This window comes from Notolepis coatsorum, assembly GCF_963971535.1.
Source record: "Notolepis coatsorum genome assembly, chromosome: 4".
Lineage (NCBI taxonomy): Eukaryota > Metazoa > Chordata > Actinopteri > Aulopiformes > Paralepididae > Notolepis > Notolepis coatsorum.
In genome coordinates, this window is record NC_140168.1 from 21,346,430 (window position 1) to 21,365,961 (window position 19,532).

At 44.4% G+C, this 19,532-nt stretch overlaps 1 protein-coding gene across 1 annotated transcript in view; it reads right to left on the bottom strand.

Annotated features, from left to right (window-relative positions):
* eloa (elongin A) overlaps positions 1 to 11,164 on the bottom strand; it is a 51,429-nt gene extending 40,265 nt beyond the window's left edge. The window contains exons 1-3 of the mRNA XM_084311791.1: positions 11,043 to 11,164; positions 9,801 to 9,857; positions 8,815 to 8,927 (exon numbers count right to left, since the gene is read on the bottom strand). Of these exons, the coding sequence (XP_084167917.1) occupies positions 8,815 to 8,927; positions 9,801 to 9,857; positions 11,043 to 11,114 (242 nt within the window). The 5' untranslated portion in view covers positions 11,115 to 11,164. The remainder of the gene's footprint in view (positions 1 to 8,814; positions 8,928 to 9,800; positions 9,858 to 11,042) is intronic.
* Between the last annotated feature and the right edge of the window lie 8,368 nt (positions 11,165 to 19,532).

Below are 19,532 nucleotides of genomic sequence, written 5' to 3' on the forward strand. Positions count from 1 at the left end.
TACTCCCTGTACACACATGACTGCGTAGCACAGCGGAACAACAACACAATCATCAAATTTGCTGATGACACAGTAGTGGTGGGCCTGATCTCTGCCAACGACGAGAGGGCCTACCTGGAAGAGGTAGAGAATCTGTCACAGTGGTGTCAGGAGAACTGCCTCTCCCTGAACGTCAGCAAAACAAAAGAGATGATTGTGGACTTCAGGAGGTCGGGGGTCAAGGACTACAGCCCCCTCAGCATCGACGGGGCACCGGTTGAGAGAGTGAACAGTTTCAAGTACCTCGGAGCCCACATATCCGAGGATTTGACATGGACCACACACATTGACAGTGTTGTGAAGAAGGCACGACAACGCCTCTACTTCCTCAGGCGCCTAAGGAAGTTCCAAGTCAGTCAGAAGATCCTTAGGAACTTCTACTCATGTACAATAGAGAGCATCCTGACTGGCAACATCACCTCCTGGTTTGGGAATAGCACTGCACAAGACCGTAGCAGACTACAAAGAGTGACACGTTCAGCCGAACGCACAATTGGAGGGGCCGGGGGCTTCCCACCCTCCAGAACATTTACAACAAGCGGTGCAGGGGGAAGACTAAGATAATTATTAAGGACTCGAGCCACCCGAACAACTGCCTCTTTGAACTGCTGCGGTCAGGCAAGCGATACCGGAGTCTTAAGGCGAGCACAGAAAGACTCAGAAGAAGCTTCTATCCCCAGGCCATCAGGCTGCTAAACGAACAATAAACACTATGCAACAACCATCAAATGCACACAGCACACACAACCACACACCCACTTAAACAAACAACACACTGCAGCACCCACTCTCCACACTTTAGATCACACAAACACACTTTATATTTATTGATAAAGGATTTGCACTACAACTCGTACACCTACTGTAAATTGTACCTAAATTGCACCTCATCCCATTTCTGCCTTGCACTATATAGTATTGTATATTAGTACACTGCATAGTATTGTATATTATATGGTAACTCAGTTACGTCTATTCTGCATCGAACATTGTACATATGTCTATACTGAACACTGTGACCTAATTTATTTTTTTTACTTCTAATTTACATGCTATACTATGTTATTTCATACTTATCTTGTCTTGCACAGTCTCTGGAGCGTAACAGTAAGAAGCATTTTGTATAAAAGTATTCTGTACTTCTGTATGACAACTATTAAAGAAACTTGAAACTTGAAGTCAGTAGAGACAAGTCAGTAGAGGTCTTTAGTAGAGACAAGTCAGTAGAGGTCTTTAGTAGAGACAAGTCAGTAGAGGTCTTTAGTAGAGACAAGTCAGTAGAGGTCTTTAGTAGAGACGACGCAGTAGAGGTCTTTAGTAGAGACAAGTCAGTAGAGGTATTTAGTAGAGACAAGTCAGTAGAGGTCTTTAGTAGAGACAACGCAGTAGAGGTCTTCTTTAGTAGAGACAAGTCAGTAGAGGTCTTTAGTAGAGACAACGCAGTAGAGGTCTTTAGTAGAGACGACGCAGTAGAGGTCTTTAGTAGAGACAAGTCAGTAGAGACAAGTCAGTAGAGGTCTTTAGTAGAGACGACGCAGTAGAGGTCTTTAGTAGAGACAAGTCAGTAGAGGTCTTTAGTAGAGACAAGTCAGTAGAGGTCTTTAGTAGAGACAACGCAGTAGAGGTCTTTAGTAGAGACAAGTCAGTAGAGGTCTTTAGTAGAGACGACGCAGTAGAGGTCTTTAGTAGAGACAAGTCAGTAGAGGTCTTTAGTAGAGACAAGTCAGTAGAGGTCTTTAGTAGAGACAAGTCAGTAGAGGTCTTCAGTAGAGACAAGTCAGTAGAGGTCTTCAGTAGAGACGACTCAGTAGAGGTCTTTAGTAGAGACAAGTCAGTAGAGACAAGTCAGTAGAGGTCTTTAGTAGAGACAACGCAGTAGAGGTCTTTAGTAGAGACGACGCAGTAGAGGTCTTTAGTAGAGACAAGTCAGTAGAGGTCTTTAGTAGAGACAAGTCAGTAGAGGTCTTTAGTAGAGACAAGTCAGTAGAGGTCTTTAGTAGAGACAAGTCAGTAGAGGTCTTTAGTAGAGACAAGTCAGTAGAGGTCTTTAGTAGAGACAAGTCAGTAGAGGTCTTGAGACAAGTCAGTAGAGGTCTTGAGACAAGTCAGTAGAGGTCTTGAGACAAGTCAGTAGAGGTCTTTAGTAGAGACAAGTCAGTAGAGGTCTTTAGTAGAGACGACTCAGTAGAGGTCTTTAGTAGAGACAAGTCAGTAGAGACAAGTCAGTAGAGGTCTTTAGTAGAGACAAGTCAGTAGAGGTCTTTAGTAGAGACGACTCAGTAGAGGTCTTTAGTAGAGACATGTCAGTAGAGGTCTTTAGTAGAGACAAGTCAGTAGAGGTCTTTAGTAGAGACAAGTCAGTAGAGGTCTTTAGTAGAGACAAGTCAGTAGAGACAAGTCAGTAGAGGTCTTTAGTAGAGACAAGTCAGTAGAGGTCTTTAGTAGAGACAAGTCAGTAGCGGTTCTCAAACTACGGGTCGTGACCCAAAGTGGGGTCGTGGGTAGGTGACAGTTTTACTTGCTGTTACTTGCATTGCCAAGTCCAAGTTTTTTATTTTTTATTATTAAAAATATATTTTTTTTCTGTTCTGGCAACATATTTTGGCTAAATATGCCTAGTTTTATAAATGTGCATCGATAACATAGTGCTGTAATACAATTTTCTAATAAATATGCATGATCAAGTTCAACAACGTGTGCTTTTATTTTGATATTCCTGAATTCCACATTGAAATTACGCAATACATTAACTCATTCAGCGCCAGTCACGATGATAGTCTGGTTAACTCGCCATCGCTTGAGCGCCAATCACGAGTATAGTCGGGTTTTAATCGTTATTTCTTTTATTAGCAATATCCATTCATTTTCATCCATCCAGCCTGATGTTATCGTTGGGAATGGGTCTGAGCTTGCAAAAGGGCAAATACCGCCGCCTACACCTTCCAGCTGGTATTGCACTCCATTGGGAATGGTGTGGTTTCTTTTCTGGGATGATCCGAGCCGTGCGGGCGGGGTTTAAATACTCAGGCGAGGTAGGCCTCAACAACGATGGCATGGAACAGTAACCCAGCCCGCCCGTCAGTGTGTAACAGTCGGTAATGTGGTACGGACCTCCACAAGCAGTATTTGGGATCAGATAATTGGATTATTTCTTTTGCATTACATCAGATACAAGGTAAGAACACTATATATAAATTTGATCGTTGATCTGATATTTATTTCTACCCCAATCGATGCTGTCTGTGTGTGTGGCTGTGTGCCGTTGAGTGCAGGAGGGGACTGGGGGAGCCTCGCGCTACGAGGCTATTTTCATTCTTGCACGAGGAAGGATAATGATGATCTAGCGTTGATTTCAGGAAGATTCGATAATCAGGCGAAAAATGACGACGTGTTTATTGAATTACACAAACACGCTGTCTTTTTCCTGGAATTACTCCGAAGCACCCAAACTATATTCATATTCAAAGCGGTATAAAACGGAAATGTACAGATGAAAAAACAATCCGTTTTGTACATGTTGACTGGAAGCAACTCACTGATAATCGACGGGTGTATTAGACCCATGGCTATAATTTAAGATATATTTTAAGCACTCGCAAATCTCACAGTCCCCCCATTGATTAAAGCGGTGGCGTTCTAGACCTATATCGGGCATATCGCTCCGGCGCTGATGAGTTAAGTGTGGGGTCGCCAAAAAAATAAAAAATAAAATAAAATGGGGTTGTGGTATAAAAAGGTTTGCGTTTGCGGACCCCTGCTTCAGAACAAGGTGCATGCTGACCAATCAAAAAACAATTCTTACTTAAATCTCCATGTCATACGTCATCTAACTAAAAAGGAAGGAGTCTCTGCTGTATGTCCTTTGCATATCTCAGGAACCGTTCATCTGATCGACTTCACACATGTATTGCTGAGGTCCCAGGGGAGTGCAGTGTAGAGTGTGAAGGTGATCGGATGAGCGGTTCTCGAGAACGCTGCAAGCAGCCATACCGGAAGCCAAGCAACTGGCCCATTCCAAACAGGCACTCCCGGAAGAGGCACTGCATTAGTCTAACTAAAATGTCTGTTTGTCTGTCTTTCGATTTTCTCGAGAACCACTACTCATCCACTCAACTTCACACATGGCGGGTGTATTGCTGAGGACCCAAGTAAGTGCAGTGTCGATTGTAAAGTTGATTGGATAAGAGGTTCTCGAAAAAGCTGCAGGCAGCAATACCGGGGGCCAAGCAATCGGCTAATTTCGAATGGGCACGTTGTCACGGGGACCCAAGTAAGTGCAGTGTCGAGTGTGAAGCTGATTGGATGAGCTGTACTTGAGAAAGCTGCAAGCAGCAATACGGGGGTCCATGCAATCGACTGGTTCGGGGCACGTCATGGGCACTGCACTAGTTCTTCATACCCTAAGTGTTTTTCAAGGTTGCCGATTGCCGTGTCTTAACACCATCAGTGCTGGCCTTGTTTACCTTTTTACCCCGTTGAATGCCATCACCCACTTCAATGTTAGCGTTAAAAACGCATAATCTATGTTTTAAATTATGGCTATGTGTCTAATCTGCCCGTCGCTTATCAATGACTTGTTTGCAGTCAACATTGTCAAAACTTTTTTTTTCTATATAAAATCGGTTCATATCCTTTTTATAGCATTTCGAAAAGCTATCGTTCTCTCGAAAATTCTCGGAAAATTTAAAGATTCCCCCATAAACGGCATTTTTATTTATCGTTTTCAAATAAACGCTCGATTATCGATAGTATATGTGTACTTATGCACACTATAGAGGCGGGCTGAAAAATCTATTATCCATTTCCTCAAGATCACACACACACACATACACGGCACATGCTGATATCTCAGTGAATACAGGTCTGATTATCCTAAAACTGGTAACATAGACTCCTTACCTTAGATCAGATGTTCTCCAAAAAGATTATTCCAATTCCTGATCGCCATTCCAAATATCGATCGCGTTTATTGATTGATTATTGGCTGCTGTAAATATATATTCCAGGCTGCTTTCCAACTCGCGATCAGATCCCTCATCATCAGACGGCTCGCCAGCACAATGGAGCCAGTTGGCCACCCCAACAGGGATCTCCCAGTATAATCGACTGACCTGCAGTTACACAGGGATAGACGATAGGGGGCGGTTTTTTCCCATCTGAGCTCCTAGAGTCTGCTGTACCAACGGGAGACTCGGTTGATGAAATATGAATTCAGATCGCTAATAAAAAAATCAAACGACAATACACGTCGTCGGCACTCAACAGGGGGTCTGATAGGACGAGAATACACGCCGTCGGCATTCAAAGTGTTAATGTGGTATTTTAGATGGCATTTTGGCATTTTCTTATTTTTTATTAAGTTTGGTTTTGCACCAAAAATAAGTAAGTAATGGTATAATCCAGAAAATGCTGCAGCAATTTATGATACATAATAGAAGGTGGGAACGTCAATCATTAGCCCGTCACAAAATGTCCCAAGCCCGTCTACACTAAATTTTCCTAATTTGAATAGACAAGATTCAAAATAACATTTACTGGGGGCAACAGTGCCTCGGTAGGTAGAGAGCAGTCATCTGGTAATCCGGAGGTTCCCGCTTAAATTCCCACTCCTCCCGGGCAGTGTGTCGAAGTGTCCTTTAGCAAGACACTTAACCCCTAACTACTCCCGGTGAGCAGGTTGGCACCTTGCATGGTTGCCTCTGCCGTCTGTGTGTGAATGTGTGAGTGAATGGGTCAAATGTGAGGAACAAATTGTAAAGCGCTTTGGATAAAAGCTGCTATATATAAATGCAGCCATTTACCATTTACTGGATGTTGATAGAAAAGACCGACATACAGTTTTGAGCTGCATCTCAAATGATACCTTGCACCCTAGCCAGGGGTGCGTTGGTCATGGGACGGGGTTCACCACATTATCACAATCATTTCATCACAATATGAAAAACAGCTATATCAAATTACTGCACAAAACTCCATTGTAGTCCTTACCAAAAAAAATAAGTGAGCCAAAATTCTGTGTAAAGCCGTGTCTTGTATAATGTAATCTCCTCAAACCAACAATTGAGTGTCTCTTAACACATTGGTTGCCAACAACGAGAGATCTCGTTATTGGCCGCCATGTGTTGGTTGCCAATAACGAGATTTCTCGTTATTTAATCGTCATTTCTTTTATTAGCGATATTCATTTTTCATCCGTCCAGCCTAGGGATGCACCGATATGAAAATTGGCCACAGATACCGATTGTTCAACTAACACAATCGGCCGATACCGATACTTGTGGCAAAAAATAAGTATTTGTAATTTTTTTTTTTTAATGAAACTACTGTATATTTGTATGTGTATGTTTGTATTTGTAGGCCTCTTTACTTACTTAAAAAAAAGGAAACATCAAGAAATATGTTTATGGTATTAATTCCACCATGCCATGTAGCACTATCCCTCTCCCAGTATCGTCTGGCAGCCTGCAGATGGATAATATTCTCTCAACCAGAGCCCTCAGCCAATGCAATAGAACCATTTTGATTGACAGTCGATTCGGCCAATTACGCCACACCGCTAGCACCCACCTCCTGCTGTTCTTACCACCAATCGGCAAGCGTTTATTCATTTTCTACTTTCGGGCATGCCGCCATTGATCTGCTTGCGAGTCGAGAGCACAACAAACTTAACGTAGCTAATACGTTAGCTGCTCGGCCCGCCGACCAGCGCTCCACAGCATGACCAAATGAGACATAATGATTTTACTGCAACAAATGTTATAATAAAACAAAGCCTTTCTATACATTTGTCTGGTTGAAAACTTTATTAACAGATTGCAGAATGGGTAGTTGGGTACGGAATGAGCAACGGAATGGAACTGAGCTATGAACGGAGTAATGCCTTGCTTACTGCTATCTTCGGGTAAATAATATGCTGATGTTATTGAACGTGTAACACTAACTATATAACGTTATTAACTAACTAGCTACCGTCCCGGGAGCTCACGTTGATGCCTGGATGGTGCTAACTAACTAGCTACCGTCCTGGGAGCTCACATTGATACATGGATGGTGCTAGCTAACTAGCTACCGTCCCGGGAGCTCACATTGATACATGGATGGTGCTAGCTAACTAGCTACCGTCCCGGGAGCTCACATTGATACATGGATGGTGCTAGCTAACTAGCTACCGTCCCGGGAGCTCACGTTGATACCTACTAACTGGCTACCGTTCTGTGATTTGTTTACTTCGAGGTTGAAGAAAGTGCACTTTTAGGTTGAAAGAACGGGGGCCGGGGGCGGCGTTGTGCAGGTCGCGACGCGTTTTGCCTTTTGACGCGACACAAATTGATGGATATTTATCGGCTACTGCCATCGGCACATTCGAGCTTATCGGCCGATAGGCCGATTGCAGTCAACAAGGCAGTCAACAAGGCACTTATCGGCCGATACCGATACCCGACCGATACATCGGTGCACCCCTAGTCCAGCCTGACATTATCATTGGGAATGGCTCGGAGCTCGAAAAGGGCAAATACCGCCCCCTATCGTCTCCCGGATGGTAATGCACATCATTGGATTGGATTGAGTGAAAAAGTGCATCAGAGGAAAAACTCCGGTCCAGGGTTTTCCTATCTCTGGCAAGCAGTGTCGTGTTACCAGATTCACTGGCAAGGCTGGAAGCAGCTTTCAGACTATAACGTTGGATCAATAAACGCGATCAATATTTGGAATGGCGATCAGGAATTGGATTCATCTTTTTGCAGAACATCTGATCTGAGGTAAGGAATCTATGTTACCAGTTTTGGGGTAATCAAGAGTTGTTTTTCACAGATTTCACAACGTGTGTGTGTGTGTGGCGTTAGGCGCTGAGCGCGGCACGAATAAATGATTCTTCAGCCCGCTTTTGTATTGTGCATAAGAACACAAATACTCTTGATAATCTAGCATTTATTTGAAAACTATTCATAAATCAGCCGGAAAATGACAACGTGTTTTGTGTATTCCAGTAAATGGCTATTTTCGCGGAATTTCTCTGAAATTACTAGAACTCCGAAACTATACTCATAATCAAAACAGTATAAAACGGAAATGTACTGATGAAAAAACAATCCGTTTCGTACATGTTGACTGCAAGCAAGTCATTGATAAGCGACGACGGGTGTATTAGACACATAGCCATAATTTAAGATATAGTTTATGCAGGGCGGCTGAGTGGCGCAGTGGGCAAGGCGCTCACCACTAACGCATGAGACGCTGGGTTCGAGCCCAGCTCTCGGCGTTGCTACCAGCTTGGCCGGTCGTTCATACTAACACAATTGGCAAGTGTTAGAGGGTGGGGATTGGACGTTGTGGACAGCGACTCCTACAGGTCGGTTGGGTGACGCCGGTGCGGCGGAAACAGGAAGTAGCGGGGGCAGCGTGAGCGTCCCACGCGTTACTCCTCGCCACAGAGTTCGAGCTGCTGCTGTGAAAAGATGCGACAGGCTGCCTCCCCGTGTACCGGAGGGGACACGTGATGCAAGGCTTCTATCCTCACTACAGCCGACCAGTGGGAGGCATAGTCTAGCAACGTTCAAGACAGGGGAGGGAAGAATTGGATAATACGAAATTGGGATGGGAGAAAAATAGAAAATGGGGATGGGGAGAAAAAGTGGACCCAAAAAAATATATATAGTTTATGCATTCGCAAATGTGCTCGTCCTCCCATTGATTAACGTGGTGGCATCCAAGCGATAATCCGGCTGGCAACCAATGTGTTAATACCTCAGTAATGAAACACACACACACAAGTACCTGTCGGCCGACTGGGGAACCAGTTTCTTCCACTTGGCCACAAGGCCTTTCGCTATCTCCCCAGCGGCATCGTGTTTCCTGTAAGCGTTCACAGCTTTCCCCACTCCAGTTTCCTACGAGAGAATAGAGGACAAGGACTTCAGTTTCAGAAAGGGGCGATAGTCAAGTTTTTTAAGTTTTTTATTTTTATAAATCAGACTACATGATCAGTCTATCTCGCTCTGGTAGGATATTGAGTGAAGTGCTGCTGACATTCCCCCCCGTTAGTTTCACTGTATCGTCCGGTGAGCGATAGTGGCTCAGGAGACAGCGCGGTCGTCTGGTAATCGGAAGGTTCCCAGTTCGATTCCCGCTTCTCCCGGGGAGCGTGTCGATGTGTCCTTGAGCAAGACACTTAGCCCCTAACTGATCCCATTGAGCAGGTCGGCACCTTGCATGGTTGCCTCCGCCTTCTGTGTGTGAATTGTGAGCAAATGGGTAAAATGTGAGGAACAAAAGCTCTAAAGAGCTTTGGATAAAACTAAAGCACTATATAAATGCACCATTTAGCGGCATTTCTTTTTCAGTGGTATGGTCTGTGCATCACGTCATATTTGGGAGGCACAGCGTGTGTTAATGTGATCCGCATATTATCTTCAGAAGCTCTAATGGTCTCTAGAGCTAAGTGCACTAAATATCCCAGCACATGGACTCGAGCGGGGCCTGCTGTAGTGTAGTGTTATTGCCCCATCATAAAGGGAAGTGAGAGTGTGTTGAACTTTGCTTGTGACAACATTGAACGGTGCATCTGCACCTGCAGCAGCCATAGATATATAACACAGCAACGTGCTTCAACGTGCACCAGTCCTCCCCCATCGCAAGAGCAGGCCGTACGAACGCATCTTTTCTTTGGAAGAATACTATAAGTATAACACGACTAGGGCACCATCACACAGCGTGGCTACACGACGGACGATTCCGTCACATTAGATCAACCGATGCCTTACCACGAGAATGTCCACAGTCATCGGAAGCTCCCCCAGCCTTTTCAGAGTCTTCATTAGCTGTTTTGCAAAAAAAAATAAAAACACAAGAGTGACAGCTTGCGAGATGACTCAGATATCAGTCACCGGACATAAAAAAAACAGCAGCACGGGCAATAGAAGAAGCATCATATTGAGCCGTACTGTGTATTGTACCCATTCTGCAATCTGTTCAATAAAAGTTTTCATTCATTCATTTAACAAGAGCACAAGCAATATACAACTGATAGCAAACCAGGGCCAAGCTATACGTCTGATTCCTACAGGCTAAATGAAAAATGGATAAGGAGAAATAACAGCACACTGTGACAACAACAACATTGCACTACTATCTAATGGGGCTGATCACTCTGTGTTCCTGGTTATAGTTTGTAAATAATATGAGTCATGATGCCTGAGACTGCAAAACCCCACAAGAACACACATCTGCGCACAGTCATGGCGTCATCAAGTCTGGTGTCGTGGCTTCTCTGGCTGCTAATGGATGGAAGTGGTGGCGAACTAGTAGTAACTGTGTGTGGTGGTCAATTGATGGAATAATAGTAACAATCAGAGTGGGGTTGTTGTTGTGTGTTCACTTGATTCATCTGTGGCTGACAGAAATCACGCCACACACAACTATATCAATGCTATACCACCAGAAAGAGATAGCTTCTTCGTGGGGGAAGGGGATTTACATGAGATAGCGTAGCTATAGCCTAGCGTTAGGGTGAAATCAATGGTTATAAAAACGCACCCACTCAATGTTATTACAGGTTGGCTCCCTTTCACTCCTACTAAACTAAAGAGTGCAACTAAGGTTAACCATCATGGATCACTAAGGAGGCCTAGTTCATCTTTAGCTATAGCACAGATTGCAATCGCCGTGGCGGTCATTTCATCTGAAGAACTAACAACAAGCTATAGTTAGCGCGATGGCCAAAATTGTATTAATAATGTGTATACATGCAGTTGTTGTTGTAATGATTATTATGATGAGTTGGCACACGTGTAAACAAATCAACCCAAGGCCCAACACAAGGTGTATGTGTCCCGTTGTTGTAACACAAGTTATTAAAGCACCACATAACCGCGACGTGCGCCTCTTCTTTATTTAAAAAGCCGTTGGTTGCCACGTAACGTTATAGAACCGGGCCGATTGAGACCTCTCGCTACAACACAACGATTGTTTTCATTTTCCGGGCCACAGTCTCTACTCGTCGTTACCTTGCGGGGCTCCTGGTTCTCCGAGAGCCGAGACTGGAGCCTCTCGACTGTTTCCAGCAGCTCCTCCGCCATGTTTACTGCTGGTACCCTGCTGTGCCCGGAAACGGCTTCATTGCTGGGAGGGGGTGGGGTGTTGGTGGTGGTAGGAAACGCTACGGAAGTACGTCATCACGTGAACAGCTGACACACACACACTCCCCACGCGCACAGAGTTGGACCACTGCACTTCCGCGTTGCATGGAGCTCGTGTGTGAGACGAGGGGATGAATGAATGAATGGATGACAACTTTATTTAACAGATAGCAGAATGGGTACAATACAGTACGGCTCTCAATACACACAATTGTTAAGGGGATGCAGACCAGAGAAAGTCGTTTGTCTTGTTTACATCAGGGTCCCCCATTTTCAATTCATAGTGACATTTATTATGACATACACAACATAGGCCTACATGAAATCATGACATTTATGATTATGACATAGACATAGGGACATACATGTGACATACATAAATAGCGGATGACACCCAGCTCTATGTTTCCTCCAAACCCACTTCCACCCTCCCTCCCTCTTCCCTCTGTGCCTGTTTACAGGAAATCAAATACTGGTTCACTTCAAATGTCCTCAAATTAAACAGTGATAAAACAGTCCTCATTGGCTCCAAGTCCACACTCACCAATTACCCCAGTTTCACCCTCACCATAGATAACTCCTTGGTTTCCCCCTCCCCCAAGTCAAGAGTCTGGGTGTCATCCTCGACAGCACCCTATCATTCCATTCCCACATCAACAACACCGTCCGGTCCGCCTACTTCCACCTTCGCAACATCAACCGTCTCCGCCCTTCACTCACCCCCAACAGCTCTGCAATCCTGGTCCACTCCCTCGTCACTTCCCGCTTAGATTACTGCAACTCCCTTCTCTTTGCTCCCCCAAACTCCTCCATAAGCTCCAACTGGTCCAGAACGCTGCTGCCCGTATAATAACAAGTACCCCTGTCATCAGTCACATCACCCCCGTCCTACGCCAACTACACTGGCTTCCCATTAAACACTGATTACAAGATCCTCCTCCATACATTCAAGGCATCCACAACCTCGCCCCTCCATACCTGTCCGACCTCCACATCAACATTCCCACTCGGTCCCTCAGGTCTGCCTCCTCCATCAACCTGACCGTCCCCCAAGCCCGTCTGTCCACCATGGGGTCAAGAGCCTTCAGCTACTCTGCCCCCCGCCTCTGGAACTCCCTCCCCCCCCGACATCAGGAACATTGACTCCATCATCCTATTTAAAACCCACCTCAAAACCCACGTGTTTAGGCAGGCGTATGTCTGATTTTTATTCTTTTTAAATTGATTGTATTTTATTGTTTTTATTTATTGTATAAATTGATAAATTGTATTTATATTTAAAAAAAACTATTGTGATTGTTAATGAACTGTTTTTAATTGTTGTACGGCGACCTTGAGTGTCCTAAAAGGCGCCTTATAAATAAAATACATTATTATTATTATTATTATTATTATACAGGTATATAGTACTGTTACATTTGTGACATGATATGCAAATGTGTGTGTGTGTGTGTGTGTGTGTGTGTGTGTGTGTTTGGGGGGGGGGGTAAAATTAATGAATGTTGATTAGAGCCTTGATGTAAGTGGTCAATGAGCTCAAAATCCCATGAGCTCAAAATATCGGAAGTATTGCGGTGGTCTATTGGACAGGCTGTGACGTACAGGCGTAGATATAGCTCTGTCTAGGAGTGTGACATTTGTAGAGTCAGTAAAACAACAGAATGTACAGCATACCTAAATGTCTTAAAACAGCACTGTAAACCCCTGGCCCATGTTGTTCTTAGATAATATGTTCTTAAGACTCCAGGAACCGGTTATGAACATTAAGAGGATCGAGGATGTCGCCCATTTTAAGAATTCACACCTGTTCACACATGTGCCCAGTTCAGTCAGTCACACACACACACACACACACACACACACGAACACACACATGCCACTCTCCCCTAATCAAAGAGAGTTCAAGTTTCAAGTTTCTTTAATAGTTGTCATACAGAAGTACAGAATACTTTCATACAAAATGCTTCTTACTGTTACGCTCCAGAGACTGTGCTAGACAAGATAGTATCAAATAACATAGTATAGCATGTAATTTAGAAGAAGAAAATGAGGTCACAGTGTTCGGTATAGACATATGTACAATGTTCTGAGTTACCATATAATAATATACAATACTATGCAGTGTACTAATGTACAGTACTATATAGTGCAAAGCAGAAATGGGATGAGGTACAATTTAGGTACAATTTACAGTAAGGTGTACGAGTTGTAGTGCAATCCTTCATCAATAAATATAAAGTGTGGGGAGTGGGTGCTACAGTGTGTTTGTTTAAAGTGGGTGTGTGCTATAAAGTGTGTGGAGTGGGTGCTACAGTGTGTTTGTTTAAAGTGAGTGTGTGCGTGTGGATGTGTGTGCTATGTGCGTTTGGTGGTTGTTGTTGTGTAGTGTTCATTGTTCGTTTAGCAGCCTGATGGCCTGGGGATAGAAGCTTCTTCTGAGTCTTTCTGTGCTCGCCTTGAGACTCCGGTATCGCTTGCCTGACCGCAGCAGTTCAAAGAGGCAGTTGTTCGGGTGACTGGAGTCTTTAATGATTCTCTTAGCCTTGCCCTTGCAACGCTTGTTGTAAATGTTCTGGAGGGTGGGGAGCCCCCCTCCAATTGTGCGTTCGGCTGAACGTGTCACTCTTTGTAGTCTGCTTCGGTCTTGTGCAGTGCTATTCCCAAACCAGGAGGTGATGTTGCCGGTCAAGATGCTCTCTATTGTACATGAGTAGAAGTTCTTAAGGATCTTCTTACCCTAACCCTAACCCTAACCCTAACCCTAACCCTACCTATACACCCCTCGGTATTACTATTGAATGATGTTTTTGAGTTTGCAGTGAATCCACAGCTAAAGAGATTGGTTTTATCGGGTATCACAGTAGCTAAAAAGCTGATCGCATCACGCTGGTTTCAACCGGAAAAAATGTGCCGGAAAGTTTGGTTTCTTACATATCTCGATGTGATATATCAAGAAATATCTACAGCAAGAATTCTGGGTCTCAATGAATCCAAAATGTCAATGTGGGTAGAAGTGGTGGAGAGAATAAAAGCTAGCTTATAATGGTAGTGTCTGGTTAGGAGTGAGGGATAATGGAGGTACTATCCAAGAGGGGGTCCGGGAGGGGGGGGGGGTCGAGCTGGAGCATATGTGTGTAGGGTTTTAGAAAATAGGTATTAGGGGTATATTCTATACTAACATTTATATAATTGTAATTTCGCTGGATATACACGATGTATACGGTTAAAATGTTATTATAGACTATTTTTGTTTTATCTTGTTTCTGTACTTGCATGTATTTTAACCACCTTGACTGAAAGTTTCATTATGCATTATGTGTTGAGTACTGACTTTTAATAATTTTTGTTTTGCAATAATAAAAAAAATATGAAAAAAAAAAAAAAAAAAAAAAAGGATCTTCTGACTGACTTGGAACTTCCTTAGGCGCCTGAGGAAGTAGAGGCGTTGTCGTGCCTTCTTCACAACACTGTCAATGTGTGTGGTCCATGTCAAGTCCTCGGATATGTAGGCTCCGAGGTACTTAAAGCTGTTGACTCTCTCAACCGGTGCCCCGTCGATGCTGAGGGGGCTGTAGTCCTTGACCCCCGACCTCCTGAAGTCCACAATCATCTCCTTTGTTTTGCTGACGTTCAGGGAGAGGCTGTTTTCCTGGCACCATCCCGCCAGGACCTTGACCTCTTCCAGGTAGGCCCTCTCGTCGTTGGCAGAGATCAGGCCCACCACCACTGTGTCATCAGCAAATTTGATGATTGTATTGCTACTCCGCTGAGCCACACAGTCGTGTGTGTACAGGGAGTAGAGGAGGGGACTCAGAACACAGCCCTGGGGGGCCCCTATGTTGAGGGTGATGGATGAGGAGGTGCAGTTGCCTGCTCTCACCACCTGGGGTCTGCCAGTCAGGAAGTCCAAGACCCACTGGCAGAGGTCATAGTTCAAGCCCAGGTCCCTGAGCTTGGCTATGAGTATGGAGGGGACTATGGTATTGAATGCCGAGCTGTAGTTGATGAATAGCATTCTCACATAGTTCCCCTGCCTCTTGTCCAGGTGTGATGCTGCTGTGTGCAGCACATGGGCTATGGCGTCCTCTGTGGACCTGTTGGGGCGGTATGCAAATTGCAGGGGGTCCATGTTGATGGGGAGGGAGGAGCAGATGTAGCCCTTTACTAGCTTCTCAAAGCACTTCATGGCTATGGAGGTGAGAGCTACAGGGCGGTAGTCGTTGAGGCAAGCAGGCTTGGATTTTTTGGGTACAGGGATAATAGTGGACTTCTTCAGGCAGGTGGGGATGACAGCCTGTTCTAAGGACAGGTTAAATATGTCAGTGAATACTGGGGCCAGTTGGTCGGCACAGACTTTTAGGACGCGGCCGGGGATGCCGTCCGGACCTGCTGCCTTCCTGATATTCACTTTTTTAAAGGTCCGCCTCACCTCATGCTCTGTTACCCTGAACACTGCGCCTCCATCAGCAGCCGACCCCCCCCCCCCCCCCCATTGCCGTGGCTTGTGAGCTGGTGTTGTTATCAGTGAGCTGGATGCAATCCTACCTGGAGGGGAGAGAGCAGATGGTGGAGGTAAACGGTACCCTATCCCCCCCCCTCACAGTAAACTGTGGTGTTCCACAAGGAAGCATACTAGGTCCGCTACTGTTCCTAATTTATGCAAATGACATGTCGTCAGCTTGTGACTGCAACTTGTTCCTGTTTGCGGACGACTCAGCCCTGCTGGTCTCTGACAAGAACAAGTTACAGGTTGAAAAAACCCTCAGCTCAGAACTAGGCAAAATCTGCATATGGCTCGCTGATAACAAACTATCATTACACATGGGCAAAACAGAGTCCATTCTCTTCGGTTCAAATAACAAACTCAGCAAGACCGACGGCTTCTCAGTTACAGTGGGTGACAATATTGTCACAAGGAAAGAAGATATTACCTACCTGGGTTCCATCCTAGAGGCAAATCTTTCCTGTGACAAAATGGCATCCAATGTAATAAAAAAAGTCAACCAACAAACTCGATTCTTGTACCGGATCTCCTCACTGGTAAACAAGAATACCCTGAAGACTCTAGCAGGAGCACTCATTCAAGGGTACTACGACTATGCTTGCACCTCATGGTACCAAAGCACCTCAAAGGCGCTAAAAACAAAATTACAAACATCTCAAAACAAACTGGTCAGACTACTGCTTGACCTTACTCCTAGAACCCACCTCACCCCTGCCCACTTTGACAACCTAGGATGGCTTAGAGTAGACGACAGAGTACAGCAACTTGCAATGGGCCTGGTCTACAAGATACACTACACGACCAAGGTACCCATGTACATGACAAAATACTTCCCAAAGGTCAGTGAATACCACGATCACAACACCAGAGGGAGCTCCACAAATCATGTTAAACCCAGATTCGGCTCAAACAAGGGACTAAACACGTTTCGCAATTATGCCACATCAATGTGGAACGCCCTACCCAAAGCTGTAAAGGAATGTGAATCACTACCCACTTTCAAAAACACTCTCAAAAAACACCTAAGGGAGACTGCAACCCGAAACTGGCCCCTGTAAATGTCCGAACACAACCCCCTCCAATGTACAGTAAATTACCAAGTATGGTCTTGTCAATAATCCAATGTACAGTGTTGTTTGTACAGTTGTACAGTGTCCCCCACCCACCCCTCCTACCCAACCCCCCCCCCACTCCTACCCAACCCCCCCCCTCCCCCACCCACCCAACCACCTCCAATGTACAGTCCCCCCCCACCCCCACCTACCCAATCCAATGTACAGTTTCCACGCCTAATGTATATACTCTTTTCTTTCTGGACTCTTTTTGTATCACAAACAGTACTGTAATTGCAAATCTGGTATGTCATAAATGTATAGATGGAGCAGTACTGTCTATCTGTATGTCATATATGTTACGATGAATTGAAAATGGGGGACCCTGATGTAAACAAGACGAAAGTCTTTCTCTGGTCTGCATCCCCTTAACAATTGTATGTATTGAGCTGTACTGTACTGTACCCATTCTGCAATCTGTTAATAAAGTTTTCATTCATTCATTCATTCATTACCAGCATCAAACCTCGCATAGAAGGTATTGAGGTCATTTGCTAAGGAGATGTCACTGTTCAGTTTGAGGGAGGCGCCTTTGTAGTCTGTCATCGTTTTGAGCCCCTGCCACATAGCTCTAGAGTCAGCTTGTTCAAACTGGAGTTCAATTTGATCCCTGTAGCGCCGTTTGGCCTCTGACACTGTCCTCCTTACGTTGTATCGCGCCACCTTGTGGTCATTCATGTTGCCTGCCACTAGGCCGTCGTTGTATGCTTTGGTGCGCTCTCTCAGAGCTTCACGGACGGATTTGTCTACCCAGGGTTTTTGATTTGGGTAAACTCTCATTTTGGTAGTGGGGATTGTTTCTTCCACCAAAGTACAAACATAATCCACCACTGTCTCCGTGTAGACATTAATGTTATCTGTGTCGCGGAACACATTCCAGTCTGTGCAGTCAAACGCAGACCGGAGCGTCTCCCCCGACGTCAAATCCCATTTCTGCACCTCTCGCGAGACTACAGGAGTACTTTTGATTCTCTGTTTGTACATTGATGAAAGAAAGATGGACGCGTGATCTGATTTACCAAAGCCACTATCAGAATGAGCCTTGTAGCCACCTTTAAATTGCGTGTAACAGTGATCTAGGATGTTACCGCCTCTGGTGTTGCAAGTCACATGCTGATAGAAGTCAGGTAATACCTTTCTCAGATTGGCGCTATTGAAATCACCCAGCACCAAAATGGCGGTGTTAACGTTCGCCGCTTGTATTCTATTTACCTCGTCGAGATGTGTGTGTGTGTGTGTGTGTGTGTGTGTGTGTGTGTGTGTGTGTGTGTGTGTGTGTGTGTGTGTGTGTGTGTGTGTGTGTGTGTGTGTGTGTGTGTGTGTGTGTGTGTGTGTGTGTGTGTGTGTGTGTGTGTGTGTGGTGTGTGTGTGTGTGTGTGTGTGTGTGTGTGTGTGTGTGTGCAGTGTGTGGATATTGTGCGTTTTGGGCCATCTAATCTGTCATGATGTGCTCTGTCCTTGTGTCTATGACTGTATTGTGCCCTGTATGGCTGTATCCCTATCTTATGTCCTATGTGCTTTTGTTTTTATTGTAATGTTATTTATCTTGCTTGTATTCTGTTTGTATTGCATATGATTTTAGCCTGTACCTTCTGGCAGGGGGATTACCAATGGAATTGAGCCTTTTTGGCTAAAATTGGGTACATTTACGTTTTTAAAATGTTTATTAATGTACACTGTCCCCCCTGAACAAATAAAGTAAACCTAACCTAATCAATGATGTAACTGGGATGTGAAATCTGGGGACTGCTCCATAGACAATGGGTGCTGGCTCTGACTTTATTATAGATTTGAGTCATTGTATTGTCATTGCATAAGTACAAGTCAAAGTCAAAGTCAGCTTTATTGTCGCTTCTCTTAATGTGCAAGACATACAGAAAAATGAAATAGCGTTTTACCCCTTCCCACAGCGTATATAAAAAAAAAATCTAATATAAACATAAAGTAACATATGGGACACACAATGTACACATATGTGTTATGGGAACAGAGGAACGGGACCCAAATAAGAGAGTGAAACAGTCCAACAGTTTAAACGCTAAGACAAGCGTGTATTTATTTTTACAAACAGAGACAAATTCAACAATACGAAAAAATGTACAAGGCATTGTTGTGGCTGATGGTTGTTTAACACAGCAGGAGACGATATTTCCAATTTTAACAAGTAGGTAATTTATTTAGGAAAAGAAGTTCTTAACAGCAAAAGCTATGGATCGAGCAGAGGATCACCACAGCTTGAACAAAAAACACTCTACCCCTCAATCCCTCTGCTTGTCCCCTAAATCCCCTCTCAGTCCTGCCCCCACATGACAGATATGATGACGTGTCATATCATGTCAGATATGACATGACGTTCATTAAGATGACACGTAGATTTAACATCGGAAAGAGATAAAAACATTAAGAACATCGAAGAGAGATAAAGACATTAAGAAGAACATAGATTTAGATAAAAACATTAAGAACATCGAAGAGAGATAAACAAGATATGATGTACACACACGATATGATGTAAAACATTAAGAACATCGAAGAGAGAGTGAGATGTGTGTGTGTGTGTGTGTGTTTGTGTGTGTGTGTGTGTATGTGTGTGTGTGTCTGTGTGTGTGTGCGTCTGTGTACAGACGTGTGTGTATTGTATGTGTGTATTGTGTGTGCGTGTCTGTGTGTGTGTGCGTCTGTGTACAGACGTGTGTGTATTGTATGTGTGTATTGTGACACAGGGAATGTGTGTGTGTGTGT